This window comes from Hoplias malabaricus, chromosome X2, assembly GCF_029633855.1.
Source record: "Hoplias malabaricus isolate fHopMal1 chromosome X2, fHopMal1.hap1, whole genome shotgun sequence".
NCBI classification, from domain to species: Eukaryota; Metazoa; Chordata; class Actinopteri; order Characiformes; family Erythrinidae; genus Hoplias; species Hoplias malabaricus.
In genome coordinates this window covers 51,344,105-51,366,593 of record NC_089819.1, presented here as the reverse complement: position 1 = coordinate 51,366,593, position 22,489 = coordinate 51,344,105, and the positions used below count along the sequence as shown (strand labels likewise).

At 41.3% G+C, this 22,489-nt stretch overlaps 1 protein-coding gene across 1 annotated transcript; it reads left to right on the top strand.

Annotated features, from left to right (window-relative positions):
• Window positions 1-1,505: 1,505 nt before the first annotated feature.
• On the top strand, window positions 1,506-20,781 carry LOC136677074 (tetratricopeptide repeat protein 17-like). The gene is made up of 25 exons (XM_066654464.1): window positions 1,506-1,697; window positions 3,319-3,408; window positions 3,535-3,704; window positions 3,830-3,941; window positions 4,035-4,166; window positions 4,479-4,588; window positions 4,894-5,041; window positions 5,283-5,422; window positions 5,942-6,102; window positions 7,126-7,238; window positions 8,404-8,550; window positions 8,649-8,764; window positions 9,891-10,044; window positions 10,732-10,803; window positions 11,781-12,005; window positions 13,587-13,773; window positions 15,246-15,377; window positions 16,105-16,364; window positions 16,472-16,622; window positions 16,764-16,884; window positions 16,977-17,136; window positions 17,523-17,606; window positions 17,859-17,978; window positions 18,182-18,325; window positions 18,408-20,781. Exons 1-25 carry the CDS (start codon window positions 1,521-1,523, stop codon window positions 18,537-18,539), a joined length of 3,558 nt encoding a protein of 1,185 aa, XP_066510561.1. The 5' UTR covers window positions 1,506-1,520; the 3' UTR covers window positions 18,540-20,781.
• Window positions 20,782-22,489: the final 1,708 nt, after the last annotated feature.

Here is a 22,489-nt window from a genome sequence, read left to right as displayed (position 1 = left end):
TCATGTATTTTTGTGATGGTATTTGTACAGTGTTAAGCACTGTGGTAGTTTGTTGAGCTGCATTGTCCTGTGTTCTGTTCTGTTGTGTTGTGCTGTCTTGTGTGATTTTGTGTTGCTGGAAGGTGTGCAGTGTTCTGTTGTGGTTTGTTTACAGTTGTTTTATGGTTTTTATGGAGTGTTCTGTTGTGGTTTGTGTGTTGTTTTTTGTGTACATTGTGTTGCGGTTTGTTTACAGTTTTGTGTTGTGGTTTGTGTACAGTGTTGTTTGTGTACAGTTGTCATGGTTTATTTACAGTGTTGTGTTGCGGTTTGTGTAGTGTTGTTTTTGTGTACATTGTTGTGTTGTGGTTTGTGTACAGGTGTGTTGCGGTTTATGTACAGTGTTGTTTGTGTACAGTTGTCATGGTTTATTTACAGTGTTGTGTTGCGGTTTGTGTAGTGTTGCTTTGTGTACATTGTTGTGTTGTGGTTTGTGTACAGGTGTGTTGCGGTTTATGTACAGTGTTGTTTGTGTACAGTTGTCATGGTTTATTTACAGTGTTGTGTTGCGGTTTGTGTAGTGTTGTTTTTGTGTACATTGTTGTGTTGTGGTTTGTGTACAGGTGTGTTGCGGTTTATGTACAGTGTTGTTTGTGTACAGTTGTCATGGTTTATTTACAGTGTTGTGTTGCGGTTTGTGTAGTGTTGTTTTTGTGTACATTGTTGTGTTGTGGTTTGTGTACAGGTGTGTTGCGGTTTATGTACAGTGTTGTTTGTGTACAGTTGTCATGGTTTATTTACAGTGTTGTGTTGCGGTTTGTGTAGTGTTGCTTTGTGTACATTGTTGTGTTGTGGTTTGTGTACAGGTGTGTTGCGGTTTATGTACAGTGTTGTTTGTGTACAGTTGTCATGGTTTATTTACAGTGTTGTGTTGCGGTTTGTGTAGTGTTGTTTTTGTGTACATTGTTGTGTTGTGGTTTGTGTACAGGTGTGTTGCGGTTTATGTACAGTGTTGTTTGTGTACAGTTGTCATGGTTTATTTACAGTGTTGTGTTGCGGTTTGTGTAGTGTTGTTTTTGTGTACATTGTTGTGTTGTGGTTTGTGTACAGGTGTGTTGCGGTTTATGTACAGTGTTGTTTGTGTACAGTTGTCATGGTTTATTTACAGTGTTGTGTTGCGGTTTGTGTAGTGTTGCTTTGTGTACATTGTTGTGTTGTGGTTTGTGTACAGGTGTGTTGCGGTTTATGTACAGTGTTGTTTGTGTACAGTTGTCATGGTTTATTTACAGTGTTGTGTTGCGGTTTGTGTAGTGTTGCTTTTGTGTACATTGTTGTGTTGTGGTTTATGTACAGTTGTCATGGTTTATTTACAGTGTTGTGTTGCGTTTTGTGTAGTGTTGTTTTTGTGTACATTGTTGTGTTGTAGTTTGTGTGCGGTGTTGTACTGTGGCGTTGTTATAGTAACGTCACAGTTCGAGTAACCCGGATGTACAAGGACAGCGGTGACGCTGCGGGTCGAATGGACGGGAGAGAGAGGAGAAATGGCGAACGGCGACGAGAGCAGCGGCACTAACCGGAGAAATTCTCTCGGTTTTTATGAAGTGTCTGGGGCGCCTGCTCGGGGGAGGATGTTCGTTTTAATCTGCGTGCTGTTGGTGGAGCCTGGACGAGCTACCACTCACTGGGTCGTTACTGAAGACGGGAAAATCCAGCAGCAGGCACGGAGCTTCACATTTACCTTATTTCCAATAACGTTAGGGTTAAGTTTTTTTAGGAGAACGGAGAAACAGGGCTAGGATTACCACAGTAAACACAGAGTTCCTGACAGAAATTAGCCAATTCTGTTTTAATCTGTACCGTATCCTAATAGCGCTAGTCCGGTTGTGTGTACATTAATATAAACGTTAAAAATGATGCCTGTTTGCTTGAGAGCAGTCTGGAATGAAACGGTAATATTTTTTTAAGTAATTTGTTCAGCTGCTGTCTGTCTGAAGGGTTATTACTGTCCACAGCTCTAGCAAAGAGCAGTTCTGTGGTCTGGAACTAACCACTGATGAAGGGTTGGAGGTTGGCTGACATGGCACTATATTCCAGCATGGTAGACAAACTGCATGATGATATGGGAATCATGATAAGTATCAGCATGTACTTGATGAAACAGGTACTGCCGCACAGCTTCAGGGCTAGGGTTCTTTGGGTTCGAGCTTCTCCTCAGGTCACTGCCTGTGTGGTGTTTGGTGTGTTTAACCTGTGTCCACTATCTTGCTGATGTTGGTCTCAAGTCTGGGAGAAAATGGAGGGTTGTGTGAAAAAGAGCATAAAACCTCTTCCAAGTTTACAGTGTGGATTGTGGGCAGCTGTGGGGACCACTTGTGGGAGCAGTGAAAAGTGGAAGGAACATCAGTATAGGCCTTTATTAGCTTAAAATATTGATGTCGGTCATGTTTAGATTGCACATGGCAATAATGTTAATGGTATTCTTTGTATACTGGAAGAGTAATGTTTGGTGGATGCTGGGATACTCTTCCTGTGTAACGGCATTTTATTCATTTTGCTGTATTAACTAGTAATTAATGTTATATTTCTCTAGGTGTCAAAAGACAAAGTAAATAATTTAAATAAATGCGCTGCCTTGCGCCCAGTGATTCCAGGTAGGCTCCGGACCCACCGCGACCTTGAACTGGATAAGGGTTACAGACAATGAATGAATGATTGAATAAATGTACTGGATGTATTTTACTAAACTACTTGTTTGTAGTTTTGTAGTGGTATTGAGCAATTGAGTGGCTGACTTGGAGGTAGGTAGTAGATGTGGTTCTGAATTTGTTCCGTTTTGCTTTAGAGTTATGGTTATCCACAGCACTAGTTGTTCTGGGATTGGGTTGATGAAGGGTCAGTGAGAGATGACTCCTTTCTTGTATACCTAGTTTTTTATTTCAGATTTTTAATACCTTTCTTATTTGGAGGCCTTGTTGTAAGTACTCTTGCAGTTTGGGCTTGGATGGCTTGCAGATGAAGTGTTGATTTTAGAGAGCGTTTTGAAGTTGGTGGCTGTGCCCTTGAATTTGTTCAGCACGCTATTTTTGGTGGGCATGTAACTGTAATTGGGCATGGCACTTAATCAGTACTGACACCTCTGTGCACGTACCTATGCTTGGTAGATAGGTTAAAAAAAATACAGAACTGCCTTAGGTTGTGTGATGTTTTGTAGATCTGAAGTGACTGTGAAAATATGCTGAAAAATGGGAGTTTACATGTAGCATTTGCAAGGAACGTGTCTTTGAACTTCACACACACTAAACCCTTTACTGATAGTATGTTATGCTGCTCTGTTTACAGGTCGACTCTCCACTTAATTTGAAACACCCACACCATCTTGTTCTTTTCATGCAACAAGAGGTTCGGATGAATTACCTCAAGAAATTAGAGGTGATGTTTATTGTATTTAGACAGATATATCACGTTGTTCCACAAGGACTGACATGTTTTATATTTTTTTTGTTACTTAGAACAATACTCATTTTTATAATTGTCTAATTTTTGTACCATCTACAGAAGCAACTAGTTGCTCAGAAAATTCACATCGAGGAGAATGAAGACAGAGACACTGGATTGGAACAACGACACTACAAAGAGGATGCGGATTGTGTCACAGCTAAGGTTCCACTGGGAGACCTGGACCTCTATGATGGCACATTTATATCCCTAGAGAGCAAAGGCATAAAGTGAGTCCGCTTTATGTCCTTTACGTCCAAACTGCATTTGTGGTGCCCTGTGTAAAGAAATCCTTTACTGAGACCTTGTGCCGTCTTAGTATTCCCATTCCTCACTCCCCGTTTTTGCATTACAGTCCTGAAGATTATGTGGATTACATGTCACTACTACCTCCAAATCTGGAAAAACCTGATTGTGCAGAAATTCTTGAGCTCCCGTACAGCATTCATGCTTTCCAACACTTAAGGGTGATCATTATTTATACATAAATGCTCAAGATTGTGTCATTTTTTTTCCCTTTCTCTCTTTTTGCAATGTATATTTTGCCTCTTTCCTTTCAGGGTGTGCAAGAGAGAGTAAACCTCACATCACCTTTGCTCTCAAAAGATGACCCAATCTTTGCTTCATTATCGCACAAACTGGGTCAGCGCTTGGATGAAATTGGTCATAGAATACACCAGGGCCTCCTGAGGGTATGTATAAGTTGGGTTTTATACTAAATTACATAATGCAAACTGGACTTGGACATTTTTAGATACATTGCTTTCTGTCTTTTCTGATAGTGATATCCGATAGAGACTTTTAATTAGTTAGTCACAGCTTGGAGGAGGGAAGTCATGTCTAAATATTCCCACCTCTGATGTATACTAGTGTTTCTGCAGTTTAGAAATGTTTTATTACCAATTTCAGCGTATCACGTAGAGGCTCAAAGAGTGAAATAAGCCTATTTCATATGACTAACTTTTTTTCACCTATTTTTTTTTGTTTGTCTCTTATATATCTAGAATTCCTCTTCATGGGTCCTTTATAACCTGGCTTCCTTCTACTGGCGTATGAAAAATGAGCCCAGGAGAGCTGTGGACTGTGTTATCCGTGCGCTGCACTTCTCTCCCAGGTAAAGCAGAATCATAACACTTAGGCTGTATTCATGACTAAATGCAACAAGTATAGGATTAAATACATGACAAACTATTGAACTTAAAAGGTGTCTGTCTGTGTGTGTCTGTGTGTGTGTGTGTGTCTGTGTGTGTGTGTCTGTCTGTGTCTAACTTTTTAGAGAACTGAATCACAGAGTATCAGTTCTGTTAGCCTGACCTGTTGCTGTTTCGTGTTTATATCGGAGGTCTTATGTCAGCAGTATAGTCCATGGATTTACATTTGTTTTGCATTTGTTATTCACTTCCCTTTTTCCATCTGTAGGCAGCACAAGGATGTAGCCTTGGTCAATATGGCAAATATACTGCATCGAGCTCACTTTTCAGCAGATGCCGCCATCTTGGCACATGCTGCCCTGGATATATCTACTGATTTGCTTATTAGCCACTACACCCTGGGCAATATTTATGCTGTGAGTACTGTGTATCTATGCATAATATTAATGTACCATATGAATTATTTGCATTAGTATATTGGTATATGAAAGCCTGGGCGTTCAGGTAATATTACATATTTTTTAATGTCATTTTAAGTTGGTTGATATATTTAAGTTAGTTCTAATGGAGGTGTTAATGTAATGTAACATGACCGAAGTAGCTGAAATTTTACTTTGTGGTAAACATATTTCTTTTGCTGTTTCCCCTCTGTATCAGATGTTGGGGGAATATAATCACTCAGTGCTGTGCTATGAGCAGGCCCTTCAGGCCCAGCCAGGCTTTGAGCAGGCTCTGAGGAGGAAGCATGCTGTTTTGTGTCAGCAGAAGCTGGAACAGAGACTTGAGGCTCAGCACAGGTATGAACAAATGCTTCATAAAATAGCCTGTGGAGTCAAAATTACTAATGTTGATATTGATTTATTTTTGCAGGTTTTAAATGAAACAATGTTGTATTGAAAAATATATCAGCTGAGTTAATTTTATTTGTGATATGTGATATTCCATTGTCAGTGACACCATTCTCTACAGATAACTAGCTTCTGCATATTTTAATGCAATGTTGTTTACTTGCTGAATGTAACATATTGGAAAAATCCATAAAATACCCATTTAAATGCTATATTTTTTCCTGACATGTTAAATAAGTCACATAAATATAAACTGAATGCAAAACATGCAGAAAATGCATATTGAAATTTGGGTCCAGAAGGTTATGTCATGACTCATGACTCATGTCATGAAAACATATTTATACTACATTGTATATAAACATATGCTCCAGACATTATGATTGGACACTTGTTAAAATATAATAATAAATACCCTTTCATACATACCCTGCTATACATAAACTAATGTGATTCTTCAATCCGTAGGTCTTTGCAACGCACTCTGAATGAACTGAAAGAATACCAAAAGCAGCATGACCATTACTTGCGACAGCAGAATATGATGGACAAACACAAGCTGATTCAGGAAGAGCAAATATTGCGCAACATCATCCATGAGACACAAATGGCAAAAGAAGCACAGCTGGGTAAGAACAACTAGTTTTACATATAATACAAAACATTCTGAAACTCATGTGAAACCCAGCCACAATAGTTTCATTTCTTTTATGAAGTTATGTGAACTGTCAGTCAGAATGCAGGTAACTGTTGGAGTTATTGAATGTGTTGAAGCTGACTGACATGGCAGCGTATACACTATTTTGCTAAAAGTATTCGCTCATCTAGCTTTGCATGCATATGGATTTAAGTGACATCCCATTCTTAATCTATGGGGTTTAATATGATGTAAGGCTCATTTTGCTTTAACTCTCCTGGGAAGGCTTTCCACAAGGTTTAGGAGTCTGTTTATGGGAGTTACCCCACATCATAATTCCCCTCCACCAAATTTTACACTTCTCCAGACAGAGAACATGACATTTTAAGTGGCTTACCATTTTGTGGCTGAGTTGCTGTCGTTCCCAGTCACTTTCAATTTGTTATAATACCTCTGACATTTGACTGTGGAGTATTTAGTAGCAAGGAAATTTCATGACTGAACCTGTTGCATCTTATCATGGTATTACGCTGGGATTCACTGAGCTCCTGAGAGCATCCCACTCTTTCACAAATGTTTGTAGAACAGTTTGTTTGGTTTTATACAACCGTGGTCATGGAAATGATTTGGATGGGTGAGTGAATACTTTTGTCAATATAATGTATCTCCATGGTAGACCTATAGGTCTGCACAGTTGTATCGGAATTATATCAGTTTCGTCAGGTATTTACCACAGTAGATTTGCAGTTGACAATTGCAACTTATTGTGTAAAGCTGGCCTACCCCATGTGCATCAGTTTGTTCCATTGCACATGTTTAGAAGAGTAATAAAGTCTAATGACATTGGTAAACATGTATTATGGTTATGCAAGTGTGGTAGGATTTGTTTTGTTCTGTGAACTCTCTGATTCTCTTAGTCATCTCTTATTCATCTTAGTCATTTCTATTAGTCATCGTTTGCTCTTTAAAAGCACTAACAAATGAACTGTTAATGATTTATTAATGTCCTTTTCAGGTAACCACCAGATGTGTCATCTTGGGCAGCAGCAGTATAGTCTTTTCTGCCCCTTTGACTTGCCTGTCCGTTATCACAGAGGTGACCTGTTTGAGAATGTGCAATACATACAGGTTAGACTGAGCATGCTTACCACTGTCCACTAACGGTGCTTTTCCACTGCATGACATCAGCTCTACTTGACTCGGCTCAGCACAGCTTGATGCACTTTTCCTTGGTCGATTTTCCACTAGCACAGATCCCCCACAAAATGTAACATTGCATATCCCCGTTTCTAACGAGAACAGCAAACGTGACTGCTGCTGTAATTTGGAGATTTTACAAAGGTCTGGTTTGTGCTGGAGGTCTACATTTCCGCTGTGTGAACAAGTCTCTCTGGCCTTTCAGTGTTCTGCAAGGTTTACACGTCACATTTAGTACCTACTCTGCTCCAAGGACCAGGTACTAGATTTGGCTAGTGGAAAAGCAGAAGAGCCGAGTGAAGTAGATTAGGTTCCATGCAGTGGAAAGTGGAAAGCGCCATAATTCTGCTTCTGCTGCTAGAGTTTATTCACTCTTAACCATGGGCTGATTGTGAAGGAGCCATGTGTAAATGCAATGAGTTTGTGATCTTTTAGGCACATAGAGATTCAAATAACAATACTGTTTAGTGTGAATTGTTGATGCACACAAATATTTTAGTTTTTTTACACAATAAGCTAAATCTAGTGCCAGTTTCTGCTTTCAGTTGCTATAAAATGCACAAGTACATGGAACACTTTTTCTGGTGCGATATCATTTGGAGAAGCCAGAATCTTGTATTTACATATAACCTGGGAAGTGCAGCAATGATGCAAATCAGATTTGTATCTAACAAAGAGGGATTTATAAGCCTTGGTGTGGTGGTATGTGTGAAATCTGATCCTGACTTGTGAAGCAAATTCAACATAGACAACAAAAACCGAACTAAGTACTTTAAAAGGTGCTTAAAAATGGAACAGTGTCAATCTTTGTAAATCCAGATATTGCTAGGTATAGGTCAGGCTTGAATGCTTAGTCAACTTTGTGCTTATTTTTATGCGAGTATGTAAATAAAAGTAAAAATTTAGACATGGACCATACATTGCCAGGGTAAAGTAGCTTGGTATAAAACGATTCCCTCTTTTGATCCTTGATTAGAACGTAAATTAGCTTGCTAATTTGTTTTACCCAGGTGTGTGAGGAAAAGTGATTATTGAGGCTGTGTTTGGTTTTTTTTTTTTTGTCCATTAATGATGTCATGGTGTCTGTGTTGTGTAGTTTGGAGAGGATGTGTCAGTAGCACACAGTGTTGCTCTGGTGTCAGACCTGAATGTGAATGAGAGCCGAAGCCCACAGCTTTACTCGTCTGTCGCTGGAGGTGAGGAGCCAGCAGCACATTGGAGCAAGGAATCATCCTCTAAAGCTGTAAGTGTCCCCGACCACCCACCTCCTCATCCAAAGTTTATTAGTGTATGCACTATAGCACTGGAGCTTAAGATTTGTGTATATTTGATGTTAAACAGGAGGCTCATAATGTGCTGTGGCCGAGAAGATCAGACTGCTCCCAGAGATTCCCCTCTATTCCCTCTGCTCACCTTCTTCCCACCTTCTTCCTTCCTCCAGAAAGCCATGGCTTTGTGTAAGACTCATTGATTTTCTCTCTTTGTCTCTCAGTTTGATTTCTCTCGTGCAGGTGACATTTTGGTTATCATAGATGACATGTCATGCTGACTTCTAACCCTCAGTCTCTTGAATTTCTAGTTTTGTATTTGCTGCAAATTGTTTGCAAAGTATATTCTCTTACAAGGACTATAAAAGTGTTACACTACAATGTGCAGGCCAGTGGGGCTCCAGAAAACACTGTTTCACATAGAGATTTTCACTTAATTAAATATGTAAGTAATGGTACAGTTATATAGTGATTTCAACAGTGATACACAACAGGTTACATGGTTCTTTTATCTATTACTATAACTGTATTGCTCAGCACTGAAGAATTGAGGGGCAGAAAAACTGGATAAGCGCACATATAAACTGGCGCAGCAGGTAGTGTCGCAGTCACACAGCTCCAGGGGCCTGGAGGTTGTGGGTTCGATTCCCGCTCCGGGTGACTGTCTGTGAGGAGTGTGGTGTGTTCTCCCCGTGTCTGCGTGGGTTTCCTCCGGGTGCTCCGGTTTCCTCCCACAGTCCAAAAACACACGTTGCAGGTGGAGTGGCGACTCAAAAGTGTCCGAGTGTGTGAGTGAATGTGTGTGTGTCTGTGTTGCTCTGTGAAGGACTGGTGCCCCCTCCAGGGTGTATTCCCGCCTTGCGCCCAATGATTCCAGGTAGGCTCTGGACCCACCGCGACCCTGAATTGGATAAGCGCTTACAGATAATGAATGACTGAATGAATATTCCTCCCACGGCCCTAAAAAAACCCACCAAAAACAAACAAAAACACACACACACACTGGTAGGTGGATTGGCTACTTAATTGTCCATCAGTGGGAATGTGTAAGTGTGTAAAGGACTGGTGCCCCCTCAATTCAAACCCATGAATGAAAGATTATAGATAGCAGCTATCAGTCTGTATCATTCTGTGTCTTCATTCACAGTGCACAGCTTGGTGTTAACTTCTGGTGGTTATTTGTTTTGCTTTTACACTTTGTGTTGTGCATTGCTGCAGTATGAAACCAGATTTTAGGTTCTCTAAAACAAAAGCACAGAGCTCTGATGAAGTTAATTTGTTATTAAGCTTCAGTTTCTGACTCTGTTGTGTCCAGGGCTCAGAAAAACCTGTACGTGAACAGCAGCCCACCAGGGTCACTGGAGCCCCCAGATTGCAGTTCTAAAGCTCAGCTCTCCGGAGGTGACCCCCTGGCATTTGTGGCGTGGCCCCAGGAAGGGAAACAGCTGCCTGATAAGCATGCCATTCAGGTTGGATTCACCAGTGTTTCTTATTTGATGATGCAAAAGTTTTAAACACGAACACAAAGGACATCATGTCATATGTTAATATTAAAGTTAATCAGCAGACTGGTGACTTTATTTGTTGCTGCTCCATTTATGTTAGTAACCAGTGGTCACCAGATGCTTTTGGCTGGATAATTTTGGTTGGTGGATTCTCAATCTAGCAGTCATATCAGTGGGTATCTTGACCATTGAAGAGCAGAGTTAAAGGGAGCTAATAAAATATGGAGAGCAGTGGATGAACTACAGTCTGTAATTGTAGAACTACAGAGTGGTCAGTAGAGCTGAGAGAATGGACAATGTGTGCGAAAGCATTTTATTGATAATAAGAATAACAAAACTAAATCATGGGCTTTGCTTCAGGATTGTTATTAGGAGAAAGAAGGAAAAACAAATGTTTGTCTTTTAAATAAGTTGTAGACCTGTATGTGTATATAATTGTCACATTACTACAAGCATAAAAAGTGAATAAAAAACCATATCTCATAAAAAAGATTGAAATATGTAAATGTTCAGAGCTGAACATGTAGAGTTCACTACTCTGTCTGCAGAGATATTACAGACAATCATTCCTAATGTTAATAATTAAGTTTATTAAACAAATGGGTGGTGTCTGTTATGTGGTGATAAGGTGAAGCTCTTTTTTGGGTGCAGGTTCTGCTGAGGCGTAGCAACGGGTGGAGTTTGGAACAAACTGGAGCAATGATATCACATGCTTTGGAAAAGGTAAGGCCAACAGGCTGTGTTAAGTGAATACAAAATATGGCAAATGCCACATGACCTTGTTTTTGGCCCACATTAGCACCTTGAAGTTTTTTTAGTGTTTCTGAGTGGAAATTGTTGCACTTAAACCTTTTTACATTGAATGTGGGCGAGCTAATTTAAGAGTAGAGAAACCTGGCCTACCTGTGCTGGGTTCTTACAGTGTTCTGTGAATGCTGTGAAACAAACGGAAAATGTTGGTGTACTGACTCATAAGCGCTTTTCCCTCTATAAACAGGTTTTATTACTTGAACTAAGGAGGTACCGTACTGTTATTTGTGAGGTTTTTAGCTTTCTGCTTTTGTATGAAATGGACTGGCTTGAGGGAATGATTTTGCTCACATTAGCACAGGCAGCATGAATTGAAATGTCACAACCCAGATGCTCATGCAGGCTATCTTGACAGGCGTGGCACTCCCAACACATGGCACATGGCCATGTCCTTTATCCCAGATTTGTTGTTATGTTAGCGCAAGTTGGAATATTACTGAGGGAGTTATAAATATCATGAACAATGCAACCTCCAGAACAATACTGGTTTGAAATCTGAAAATCTGAAAAAATAGGGTCTTGTCCGAATGCATAATTTCACTGAGAAGCAGTAATTCAGAGGGATTTAATCTCAAGTTATTGTGGTTCTAATAAGTAGGCACTGAAACACAAGAGATTTAATCATTTAACTTTTTTTTACTTAAATAAAGTAAAAAAATATATAAAATGATATGAAATGTTGATTCCTGGTATTCATAACTGCTTCCTGTAAAAAATGACTTTGAGGTTAACTTGTAGAGCCAATGAACGCCTCAGACATCTGGTTCACGTTATTCCTGCTCTAAACAGTACGAACTCAATATGTTTCTCTAAAACAGAATTTCAGGTTCTGCAGTTTTGAATGACTGTTTTGGTGGAAGTCTTTTAAATGCTTTCCTCTTGCTGTGTAGATGACTGCTCCACGGTGGCTGCTGCAGAATGAAGCTGGGCTGTTTTGGAGAGCTCAGGGAAATGGCACCAGAGCTCTGCAGTGTCTCCGCCAAGCCCTACACTCAGCACCTCCTCAGCACAGAGTCATACCACTGGTGAACACTGCCAACCTGCTGCTCCATTACGGCCTGGACAGTGAGGCTTATAGCTTGCTGCAGCAAGCCCTGGAGTTTAATGTATCTGAGGTACACAAAAGCTATCACCTCTTTGCTTATAGACACAACTCTGAGGCACAGACAACTTCTCAAACTGATTTATTTAACAACATATGCTACTGTGGAGTGTAATTCTTAGCATGTGTTTGTAGTGTCCTTCATATAGTTTTTCACTTATTAGCTGCATAAATGGGGTGGTGTAGCAGTTAGGTTTCGCAGTCACACAGCTCCAGGGACCTGGAGATTGTGGGTTGAAGTCCCGCTCCAGGAGACTGTCTGTGAGGAGTTTGATGTGTTCTCCCTCTGTCTGCGTGGGTTTCCTCCTACAGTCCAAAAACACACGTTGGTAGGTGGGTTGGCGACTCAGATGTGTCCCTAGATGTGAGTGAGTGTGTGTCACCCTGTGAAGAACCGGTACCTGGTAGGCTCCAGACCCACCGCGACCCTGAACTCGATAAGCAGTTACAGACGACAAAGGAATAAATAAGCTGCATAAATGTGGTTTACGACTCCATATGAATTCTTTTACAAATGTTTAAGTAATTGGGCGGCACGGTGGCGCAGCAGGTAGGTGTCGCAATCACACAGCTCCAGGGACCTGGAGGTTGTGGGTTCGATTCCTGCTCCGGGTGACTGTCTGTGAGGAGTTGGCGTGTTTTCCCTGTGTCCGCGTGGGTTTCCTCCAGGTGCTCCGGTTTCCTCCCACAGTCCAAAAACACGTTGGTAGGTGGGTTGGCGACTCAGATGTGTCCCTAGATGTGAGTGAGTGTGTGTCACCCTGTGAAGAACCGGTACCTGGTAGGCTCCAGCCCCACCGCGACCCTGAACTCGATAAGCAGTTACAGACGACAAAGGTATAAATAAGCTGCATAAATGTGGTTTACGACTCCATATGAATTCTTTTACAAATGTTTAAGTAATTGGGCGGCACGGTGGCGCAGCAGGTAGGTGTCGCAATCACACAGCTCCAGGGACCTGGAGGTTGTGGGTTCGATTCCTGCTCCGGGTGACTGTCTGTGAGGAGTTGGCGTGTTTTCCCTGTGTCCGCGTGGGTTTCCTCCAGGTGCTCCGGTTTCCTCCCACAGTCCAAAAACACATGTTGGTAGGTGGATTGGCGACTCAAAAGTGTCCGTAGGTGTGAGTGAATGTGTGTGTGTCTGTGTTGCTCTGTGAAGGACTGGCGCCCCCTCCAGGGTGTGTTCCCACCCTGCGCCCAATGACTCCAGGTAGGCTCTGGACCCACCGCGACCCTGAACTGGATAAGCGCTTACAGAGAATGAATGAATGTTTAAGGAATTTTAGGCATGCCCTGTGATATCAGATTCAAAACATATCTTTAAAATTGAGTTGTTGTTTATTTGCTGTATTTAACATACTAGGAAAACAATAAACATAACATGTCACATGTACAACTGTTTTAATATGTTATGTTTTAATACATTTTCCAGTATTGTAAATTTACCAGAGGTAATCATTTGAGTGAAGCTAACCGCTACTGTTAACCCGATTTTATGGTTAAAGATGTAGCCCATTTGTTGTACATCGTTACATACATTGTTATCCTATTGGTGTCTCCCTGTATTAAATTTTCTGTTTTTCCTTAACTTGCAGCCTCACACTTTGCTGAGCATGGTGAGTGTACAGCTGACTCGGGGAAACTTGACTGGTGCCCTGGCCCTGTTCCGTCAGGCTCTGGCTCTGAGTGCCAGCTGTAGCCAGTGCCGTGCCAGTCTTCCTTTACTGCGCTGCCTGCAGTTCTACCCCTTTCTCTATAACCTCCAGCACAAGGCCTGCCAGCGTGAGTCCTCTTGCCACCAATGGCTGCTCTAATCGCTTTCCAACTGCAAACAGAATAATATTTTAATGCACTATGTGAGGGCTAGACGCTGGTAATAAAGATAAATAAGCTTTAAACAAAAAATAACATGGCACTATTTCACTTTTGGCCATTTTAGTAATATTTATGTCAGGGTAAAATAACCGTTTTTTGTCTGCCTGCTACTAAATCTGTTCACGAAACACTTGTTCAGATGACGTTTTGTTGGCTTCTTATGTTAACACTATTAACACGTTTTTGGCACCAAACAGACTGCACTTCTATTTATTTGCTCAAACCTAGTAAGAACAAACTAAGGTTTACAATGTGCCATGACTTGTGCGCAGGCCTCCTATTTAAATTTAATGTTTTTCCAGTGTTTTTAATTCATCAAATAAATTGCAGCACATTCAGCTCTTACCCAAAAACTTGGTGTTTGGAGTCCTCCCAAGGATGTCTCCATTTCCATTTAAAGGTTGGCACTCTGGTACAACTTGTAATGTCATTGACACACAGCTTCAGGGTTCTGGGGTTATGGGTTCAAAACCTGCCTCAGGTCACTGTCTTTGAGGAGTGAGGTGTGTTCTCTTAGTGTCTATGTGGAGTTCCTCCCACAGAGCCAAAACACATGCTGGTAGCTGGATGAGTGAAATTCAAAGTGTCTCTAGCTGTGAATGTGTGGGTGTGATGGACTAGTGCCCCCCTTCAGGGTGTGTTCCTACCTTGGACTGCCTTGGATGGGTACTTCCTTTGCATTAGAAACAGAAAAAGATAGATTTCGTAGTGTTTTTTTTAACTGATCTGTCCATACCATCAGTGCTATATGTTGGGCTTGTTTTTTTTTTAACCTGAATTTACCCGAGACTGTCTACATATTGCACCTTTCTCCTTCCTCTGCCTCGCTGTGTCTTTGCTCTAATCCCTTGTGTTTCAGCCTCAGTTGTGTTGTGGGTTGAGGTCTTTTTATAGCCTAGTCACTGTAATCTCTCAGCCATTTTTAGCTCCCTCACTGCTGCGTTTTCTATTCTAGGTTCTCCTTCACTCCCTCCTCCTACTCATTCTCTGCTTCCATCCATCTCTCCGCTTCCCCTGTAGTTCAGCACTCTTTCCCCTGACGCTGTTCCCCCGTCAAGCCACAGGGCTTTGAAGTAGAGAAATCTTGCACTCAATAATTCAACGGGCCGGAAATAGCTCAAGCTTTATTTAGATGCTGCTCTACTCTGCACTGAACTCATTGTCCTCTCCCAGTTTGGGGGAAACACTTGCTATGCCATTGATTTAGATATTAATACACCACCACTCTAGTCCTAATGGTGTATTTGTGTCTTAGTTTCATCTCTGAGTCTCTGTTTTAGTAAAAGTTTTTGCACAAAGAGGAGCATTTTTCTAAATATAGTCAAATTAAACAGTTGCTTCCAGTGCTGATTTATCAGGCTGTTTTATTTGCTGTGCAGATGGCTCTGGCTGTGAAAGAGAGGAGGATGTGGAGGTGGAAGACTGGGACTCTGGTGCTGTGGGGAAGCAGGACAAAGCGAGCAATAATGCTATGCCTGGCTCTGCCCTGGAGGACTCGCTCCTGTTTGAGAGTAAGGACACAGACTTTTTCTCTTTCAGAAATTTGTTAGGTGTGTAGTTGCCTTACAGTTCTTTTTTTTTTTTTTTTTTTTAAGCATACATTTGAATGTTTTTATGCAGAGTGAAACATTGACAATTGCCTAAAGACATTTGATCTCCAACATTTTATACTTTTGCCACTAAGAATACATTCATTCATTATCTGTAACCCTTATCCAGTTCAGGGTCGCGGGGGTCCAGAGCCAACCTGGAATCATTGGGTGCAAGGCGGAATACACCCTGGAGGGGGCGCCAGTCCTTCACAGGGCAACACACACACACACACACACACATTCACTAACACACACCTACGGACACTTTTGAGTTGCCAATCCACCTACCAACGTGTGTTTTGTTAAACCGGAGCACCCGGAGAAAACCCACACAGCCACAGGGAGAACACACCACACTCCTCACAGACAGTCACCTGGAGGCAACCCACGCAGACACAGGGAGAACACACCACACTCCTCACAGACAGTCACCCGGAGGAAACCCACACAGACACAGCGAGAACACACCACACTCCTCACAGACAGTCACCCGGAGCGGGAATCTAACCCACGACCTCCAGGTCCCTGGAGCTGTGTGACTGCGACACCTACCTGTTGCGCCACCGTGAACGCTCACTCAAACAGTAGTAGTAGTAGTGCATGCATCTCTCTGTCTCATTCATTCATTCCCTCCTCCCATCCGCAGAAGTAGTGGTGGATAGTAATGGCTCAGGAGAGGTGGGCCAGCAGGAGCGAAGTGGAGAGGATAAGAAAGAAAGTCTGGAGAGAGAGGAGGACTGGCAACTGCGAGAGGAACTGATGGGTGCATTTGAGGGAGCTCTGGACATGAGTGGGAAACGCGGAGATCTGCGGGGAATCCGTGTCCTGCAGAACCATAAGGGCATGGGAGCTAGGAGTGGTGGACCTTGCTTCGGCAATTGTGAGGATGATGACGGAGCAGAATGGGTGAGCGTTATGGTGACATTTTATTATAAATAAAGCAGTAAAAAAAAAAAGTTGTTCAAATATGAAATAAAATTACTTGATTTTTTTGTTAACCTCTGGGTGTACAGATCACACTCCAAGTGAAGAGGATGAGAAAACCTAAACTGGAGGCTTCAGAGGACTGGGCGGGAGACGAGGATATCCCCCAGAGTGCGTCTGTACCAGGACAGTCCGTCCTGGAGATCAGTGGACCCACCATTCCTGCTCCTGGACCACCAGGTATGGGTCATCCCTGAACACTTACTTTAACCTGTTTCCTACGTGCGCTTTTAATAAGGCACAATACTTGGACAGCCGTGTGCAGTGTTGAATACTAAATAATTAAGGAGAGGCACACTGTATGTGTATTGTATTTTACAGGGAGGTGGAGAGACTACAGCAGTTTGGGTTGGCCAGGACCAGAGGAGTGTCAGCGTACACGGCGGGTAGACCTGACCACTGTTGCCAGCACTTGGCTGGCTGTGTCAGCTAAAAACATTGAGTATGTTACTGCATTGCTGCATTATTGAATTTACTCATGTTACATTTGGTTTGATTAATGTGTCCTTCCTCTTTTCCACCCCCTCTTTGCAGCATCACGGAGCACATAGACTTTGCCACCCCACTTCAGGAGCCGGCTGCAGAACCTTTGTGTAACCCTAACCTACCTGCTAGCATGCATACGCTAGACCACTTAGGGGGTGTGGCCAACCGTGGGAGCATCCACTACACAGGAGAGAGCCAGCTCAAAGAGGTTGGTCCTGTATACTCTGTAAATCAGGCCGTATGTCATAGGGCTGTCGCAATAACCGTAGTATGGTAATACCGCGCTGTTGACCACCCAAACACCCATGCAGCTGCCACAAATGTAATGAATATATGTTTTCTCTTTTTGGCAAGGCCTTTCTTGTTTTAGACTACAGTGCATGTGTAATGTAGAGTTCAGGCAAGTTCCAGCCAACAATGAGGAGTATAGCACCAGAATCATGACACGTTACGTGGTTTGTGGCAGTAATATAACACATCGGCAGGTAGAGCCCCGTTAAATCACTGTGAAGGAAATTCGTTGACCGTGTGACAGCCTTTTTAGTAGCACACTGCTAACTTGTTTTTGCTCACATTATTTCTCATATTTCTCAGGTACTTCAGAATTTGGGAAAAGATAAATTCTCACCACAGTCCTTTGAGCAAGTGGGCACCCGCATTGCCAAGGTCTTGGAAAAGGTATGACCAGGGTGTTCTTCAGGTCTGTTGTTATTGTATCTTGCATGCCATTAGCTTTGAGGCAAATCTTAGGATACACAGCATTTCAAGCTTAATTTCATAGACCACTGATGTGTCATTATGAAGTTAGCTTATATTAAGAACTCTGAGATACTGTGATATTGGCAGTTTTCTATCTTAAACACCTCTCTGATTATTCTTTTTTTCTGCTGGTTTTCTCTTCATTGTGTTGATTCTGTCTCTCCATATTAGAATCAGACCTCATGGGTTCTTTCCAGCATGGCAGCGCTCTACTGGAGAGTGAAAGGTCAGGGCAAGAAGGCCATTGACTGCCTGCGCCAGGCCCTAAACTTTGCTCCTCACCACATGAAGGTATCAGCCGATCTCAGTAATATTGTTAATAAAATTGATTAAGTGGCTTATTGTATATGAAAGCAATACTTAAAACAGAATGCATGTAAATTACTCCCATGTTTTATTTAAAGAGAGCAGGGTCTGTCCCGGGTACATGGATTTAGTAACTGAAACGTATATCATCTGGAACAGCTGTCGAATAACCTCCTCTATTTCTCCAGGACGTGCCCCTGATCAGCCTAGCTAACATCTTCCAGAACGCCCGACTCTGGGAGGACGCATTGACCGTGGCCCGCATGGCTGTTGAGATCGCACCTCACTTTGTCGTGAATCATTTTACACTCGCTAATGTCTACATAGCCATGGTAGGTTTCACGGCTTCACTGCTTCTCCAAATTAAGTCGTTTAACTGATGTTTTTTCACACTGTTGGTTTGTGCTCCCGCAGGAAGAGTTTGAGAAGGCGATGGGCTGGTACGAGTCCACTCTAAAGCTTCAGCCGGAGTTCGGCCCAGCCAAAGATCGTCTTCGCACAATCCAATGTTACCTCCTCACCAAGAGGGACAGGCGAGCTCCGTAAAGATACAGGAGGATGATGTACTGCACCCACACGGTCGACACGCACATATCCTCATTCATACAGATACATGCAGCTTCATTCTAGAAAACTGTGAAGTCTGTGTCTATTTTGGTCTTCATTTTTTCCACCTACGACATGTCATCCTTGGCAGAATAGATTGGTTTAACTAGATTTAACCTCATTGTTTTAAAGAAAGAGATGTAATTACTCAACAGATTTTTTTTTAATTGATTTTATGGTGCCAGTGATTGAAATATAAGGTTTGTTGTCCCTCAAGCTGCTAAAAAAACAAATACAACACTTACAAAATATGGAGTGCAGAGTCTACACTATGTTTCTTGCTGCTTGTTAAACCCACTTTACTGGTACAATATAATCACTTTTCACTACAGAGTTCCAAAGCCACATGTTCCGATTTAAAATTTTCTAGAATAGCGTGAAGGGATTACAGTTCAAAGTAATTCACGTATGTTCTCATGCTACTATTAGCAACACGGCAAAGATTTTACCCAATCGTGTCCAAGTCAGACAGTGGAACCATATTATGCCCCAATGGAACTTGTCTGGAATCAGTTCATCCACCCATTTAGCTTAGATTTTAGCCGTTATGCTAAGGGTGTTTCTTGACACAAGACTTACATACTTGACACTACAGAAAAGGGAAGGCGACAGGGTAGGAAAGAAAATGATAAAGTTTTCCATTTGGAAAACATGAATGGATTAAGGCAGTTCCTGAATATAAACTTGTGTGATTTTTATTTTTATTTGCTCAATACTACTGATTTTTAAGCATTTTTTTCTTTGTGCTTTTTCTATGACCTTTACCAAAGGTCACCAGCCATACCTCCTCAAATCTACCTTCCTGATGAGTTCATTTCACCCTGGACTGAACATCTCTGATCCAGATCTCCAGTACACATCACTCTTTTTGGATCAGGTGTGTTTTGATTTGAGCTTGAGATGAATTTTGCAGGAAAGTAGTTTTTTTTTTTTTGGGAGGGGGTGTAATCTTTGATCTGTATAATTCTACTTGCTTTAAAAGTGAGTTCTATGAGGTTAATTCAAGTGTTTCTCTCGTCCTACTCAAAGTTTGTTGTTTCTGCACCTGATATTGAACTATATCTTTATAAACAGGATCTTAAAATGACTAAGTATACACCGATACTATGTATTGGTTAAATGTATAGAATGTTGAATGGTAAAGAGATGTGAGGGGAATTGCTTTTTCCTGCTCTCTTTCCTCAAAGCGTAAAATATCCCCTTGTTTTTACAGTGTTCGTATATTAAAGAAAAATTAGACCATGTTATTCTGCCATACGCTGCCATCTGAGTGTATCCATTGTATTTATTCAAGACAGTTTGTTTTTATTACACAGTAAGTCTCGGTGAATGTGGTAACAGGTGGCTGAAGTTATTGGCATGAGTCTTCAGTATGATGGTTATAATTGTTCTGTATTTATTTTTCTTAAAATCAAACTCATTCATAAACCTTTGCTGTAAATTTACACACACACACACACACACACACGCACGACACACATCAGTGTTTGTAAATTATAGTACAATTATCACGTCTTTCCTTTCATCAACACAATAAAATGTTACCTGTCTTATTTTAATCAATAAATAAACATCACTGTTATAAAGAGTAATAATAATAATAATGATGATGACAACAATAATTACAATAACAAAAATGATATAGAATTCCACCGGTTTAAAGTGAACCTGAAGCAGTGTTGTTTTACCTCTGAAAGACAAACTTGGTATTTTTTTTCTACTGAATCCTGTGATTAAGATGGAAGATAATTTTCCTGGGTGGGGGAACATTTGAAAATGAATAAAAATACGTTTTAAAACAGTTTTGAATGGCATTTTACATTTTGCAAGTTGGCTTTGCATTTTATTCATTCGTTCACTGTTTCATTCATTGTCTTTAAGCGCTGATTCGGTTCAGGGTTGCGGCGGGTCCGGAGCCTACCCGGAATCACTGGGCGCAGGGCGGGAACACACCCTGGAGGGGGCGCCCTTCACAGGGCAATACACACACTCACACATTCTCTTTATATTTCACATCATTATTAATATATATTGCATTTTCCTGTTTGACCAGAAGGTGGCAGCAAAGCATCACTCAGATTTATGTTTGTTTTTCTGTATGGAATCTTTCATTAACTCCTAAATTGCAAAATGGACAAACAAATGTTTCCTTTTTAGCACTTTATGTTGGTCAGGTGTTTGAAACACTCTAAAAATCTGATCAATACTTTTACACACAACTTCCTTCTTAATAAATCTTTGTAGTGTTACATTTGTATTGTTTTCATCTCAGAATAGAGGCTAACATCTGTGGAATTTTTCAGACCCAATGCACTTTGAGTTACGCAGATCTCGTACATATTTACAGTTTATCTGATGGTCGGAGTTTTCATGGTCCGTCAGGTCTTGCTGGTGCCTAGGTGTCTTTGTGTAAATCAGTTTCCTGATTTAATGAAAAAGGGTTACCTCCGCTCTAGTCTTGGTGCACATGTGGAAAGACAATCACCTTTTGCAGACATTTAAGATGTTGCATGCTGAAGTACCTTTTCAGACCAGCAGGTGGCTGTGTGCTTGACAGAAGCAGGCTTTGACTAGGTGTTTCCCAAACGAGTGATCCATGAAAACACACACAACGTAGAGACACAGGCAGACAGTGGGTAATGTAAGGTAACCTGGAGTCCCTCTCTTTAACCCTGGACTTATATAATACAATCTTAACTCTGCATTATATTCTTATGTGGACATCTCACAGTTTTACAGCACCTTGTGGGAAACACTGGCTATTTTGAATGTGGACTAAGAAGAGACTGCACTGCTTTTGTTTCTTTTCTTTTTTTTTCTTTTTTATTTATTTATTTTTTTGTATTGCACTAAAAATCTCGTTTTTCTTTGTTCATTCTTTAGTGGGTGGGGCCACATCTTCCTTCACGCGCACTCTTTATTGTATTACGTGCAAATAGGAAAAAGACAGAAATGACTCCCCCCTCCACACACACACACACACACACACACACACACCGTCTGCAGTTGGAAACAACGCTGAATGAGGGTCATTGAGCTTTTATTAATGGTACAAATCCGTTATTTTGTTGTATTTATTTATTTATTATTTGTAGCCTAGGACATTGAATACATTTTGTTTACACCTAAAAATATGTAGATGTATAAATAAAATAAGCCATTTTAAAAATACCCCCCTCACTTTTTTTACCCCCAGCCAGTGCACCCCTTCCCTTTGCCAGCTGAATTAATTTGATGCTATTTTTGAATGTCTATGTTTCTAAGGGATACCTAATGACGCAGTGACGTCAATGCGGGTCAATAGCACCGTGATAGGCTGATGGTGGTGGGCGGTTTTGCTCTCCAGTAGGGGGCAGCACCACCGGCTTTCACACAAGGGGGCTGCAAGGATATATTTATATATGTGTGTGTGTGTGTGTAGAAATGTAAACTAAGACTTAAAAAGAAAAAGTATATAACAAATTTTTTTCATATTCCATATATTTATATATATATATATATATATATTTATATACACACATATATAATTTATGGAGTAGTCCAGTATGCGCGTGCACGTACCTAGTTCGTTATTTTCATTTTTAGGACGCAGTTCATTCAGAAAAAAAGGAAATAAATAAACAAACTATAAATAAATAAATAAATAAATAAAGAGGCGCGTTCACGAGGTGGTCTAGACGCGGGCGCGCGCATGCCCGCGCATTCCGTCCAGTCTGGCTGTAGACTTTGACACGCTCACACGCGCATGCACGCACGCACACGCGGAGAAAGCGTGCGCCGCTCGAGCCGGCGACAAAACGGTAAGTGCTCGCGGTTTCTGATTGTGTGTGTGTGTGTGTGTGTGTGTCTGTCAATGGGTGACCGCGTGCAGTTTTTAAAAACTTGTCCTG

Bases quoted from the DNA above. Each gene is read 5' to 3' on its own strand.
- LOC136677074 (XM_066654464.1), top strand. From the start codon at position 1,521: ATGGCGAACGGCGACGAGAGCAGCGGCACTAACCGGAGAAATTCTCTC. The intron at 8,551-8,648 runs GTAAGTGTCCCC...GATGTTAAACAG, and splicing joins AGGAATCATCCTCTAAAGCT to GAGGCTCATAATGTGCTGTG. The intron at 13,774-15,245 runs GTGAGTCCTCTT...TTTGCTGTGCAG, and splicing joins CCAGCACAAGGCCTGCCAGC to ATGGCTCTGGCTGTGAAAGA.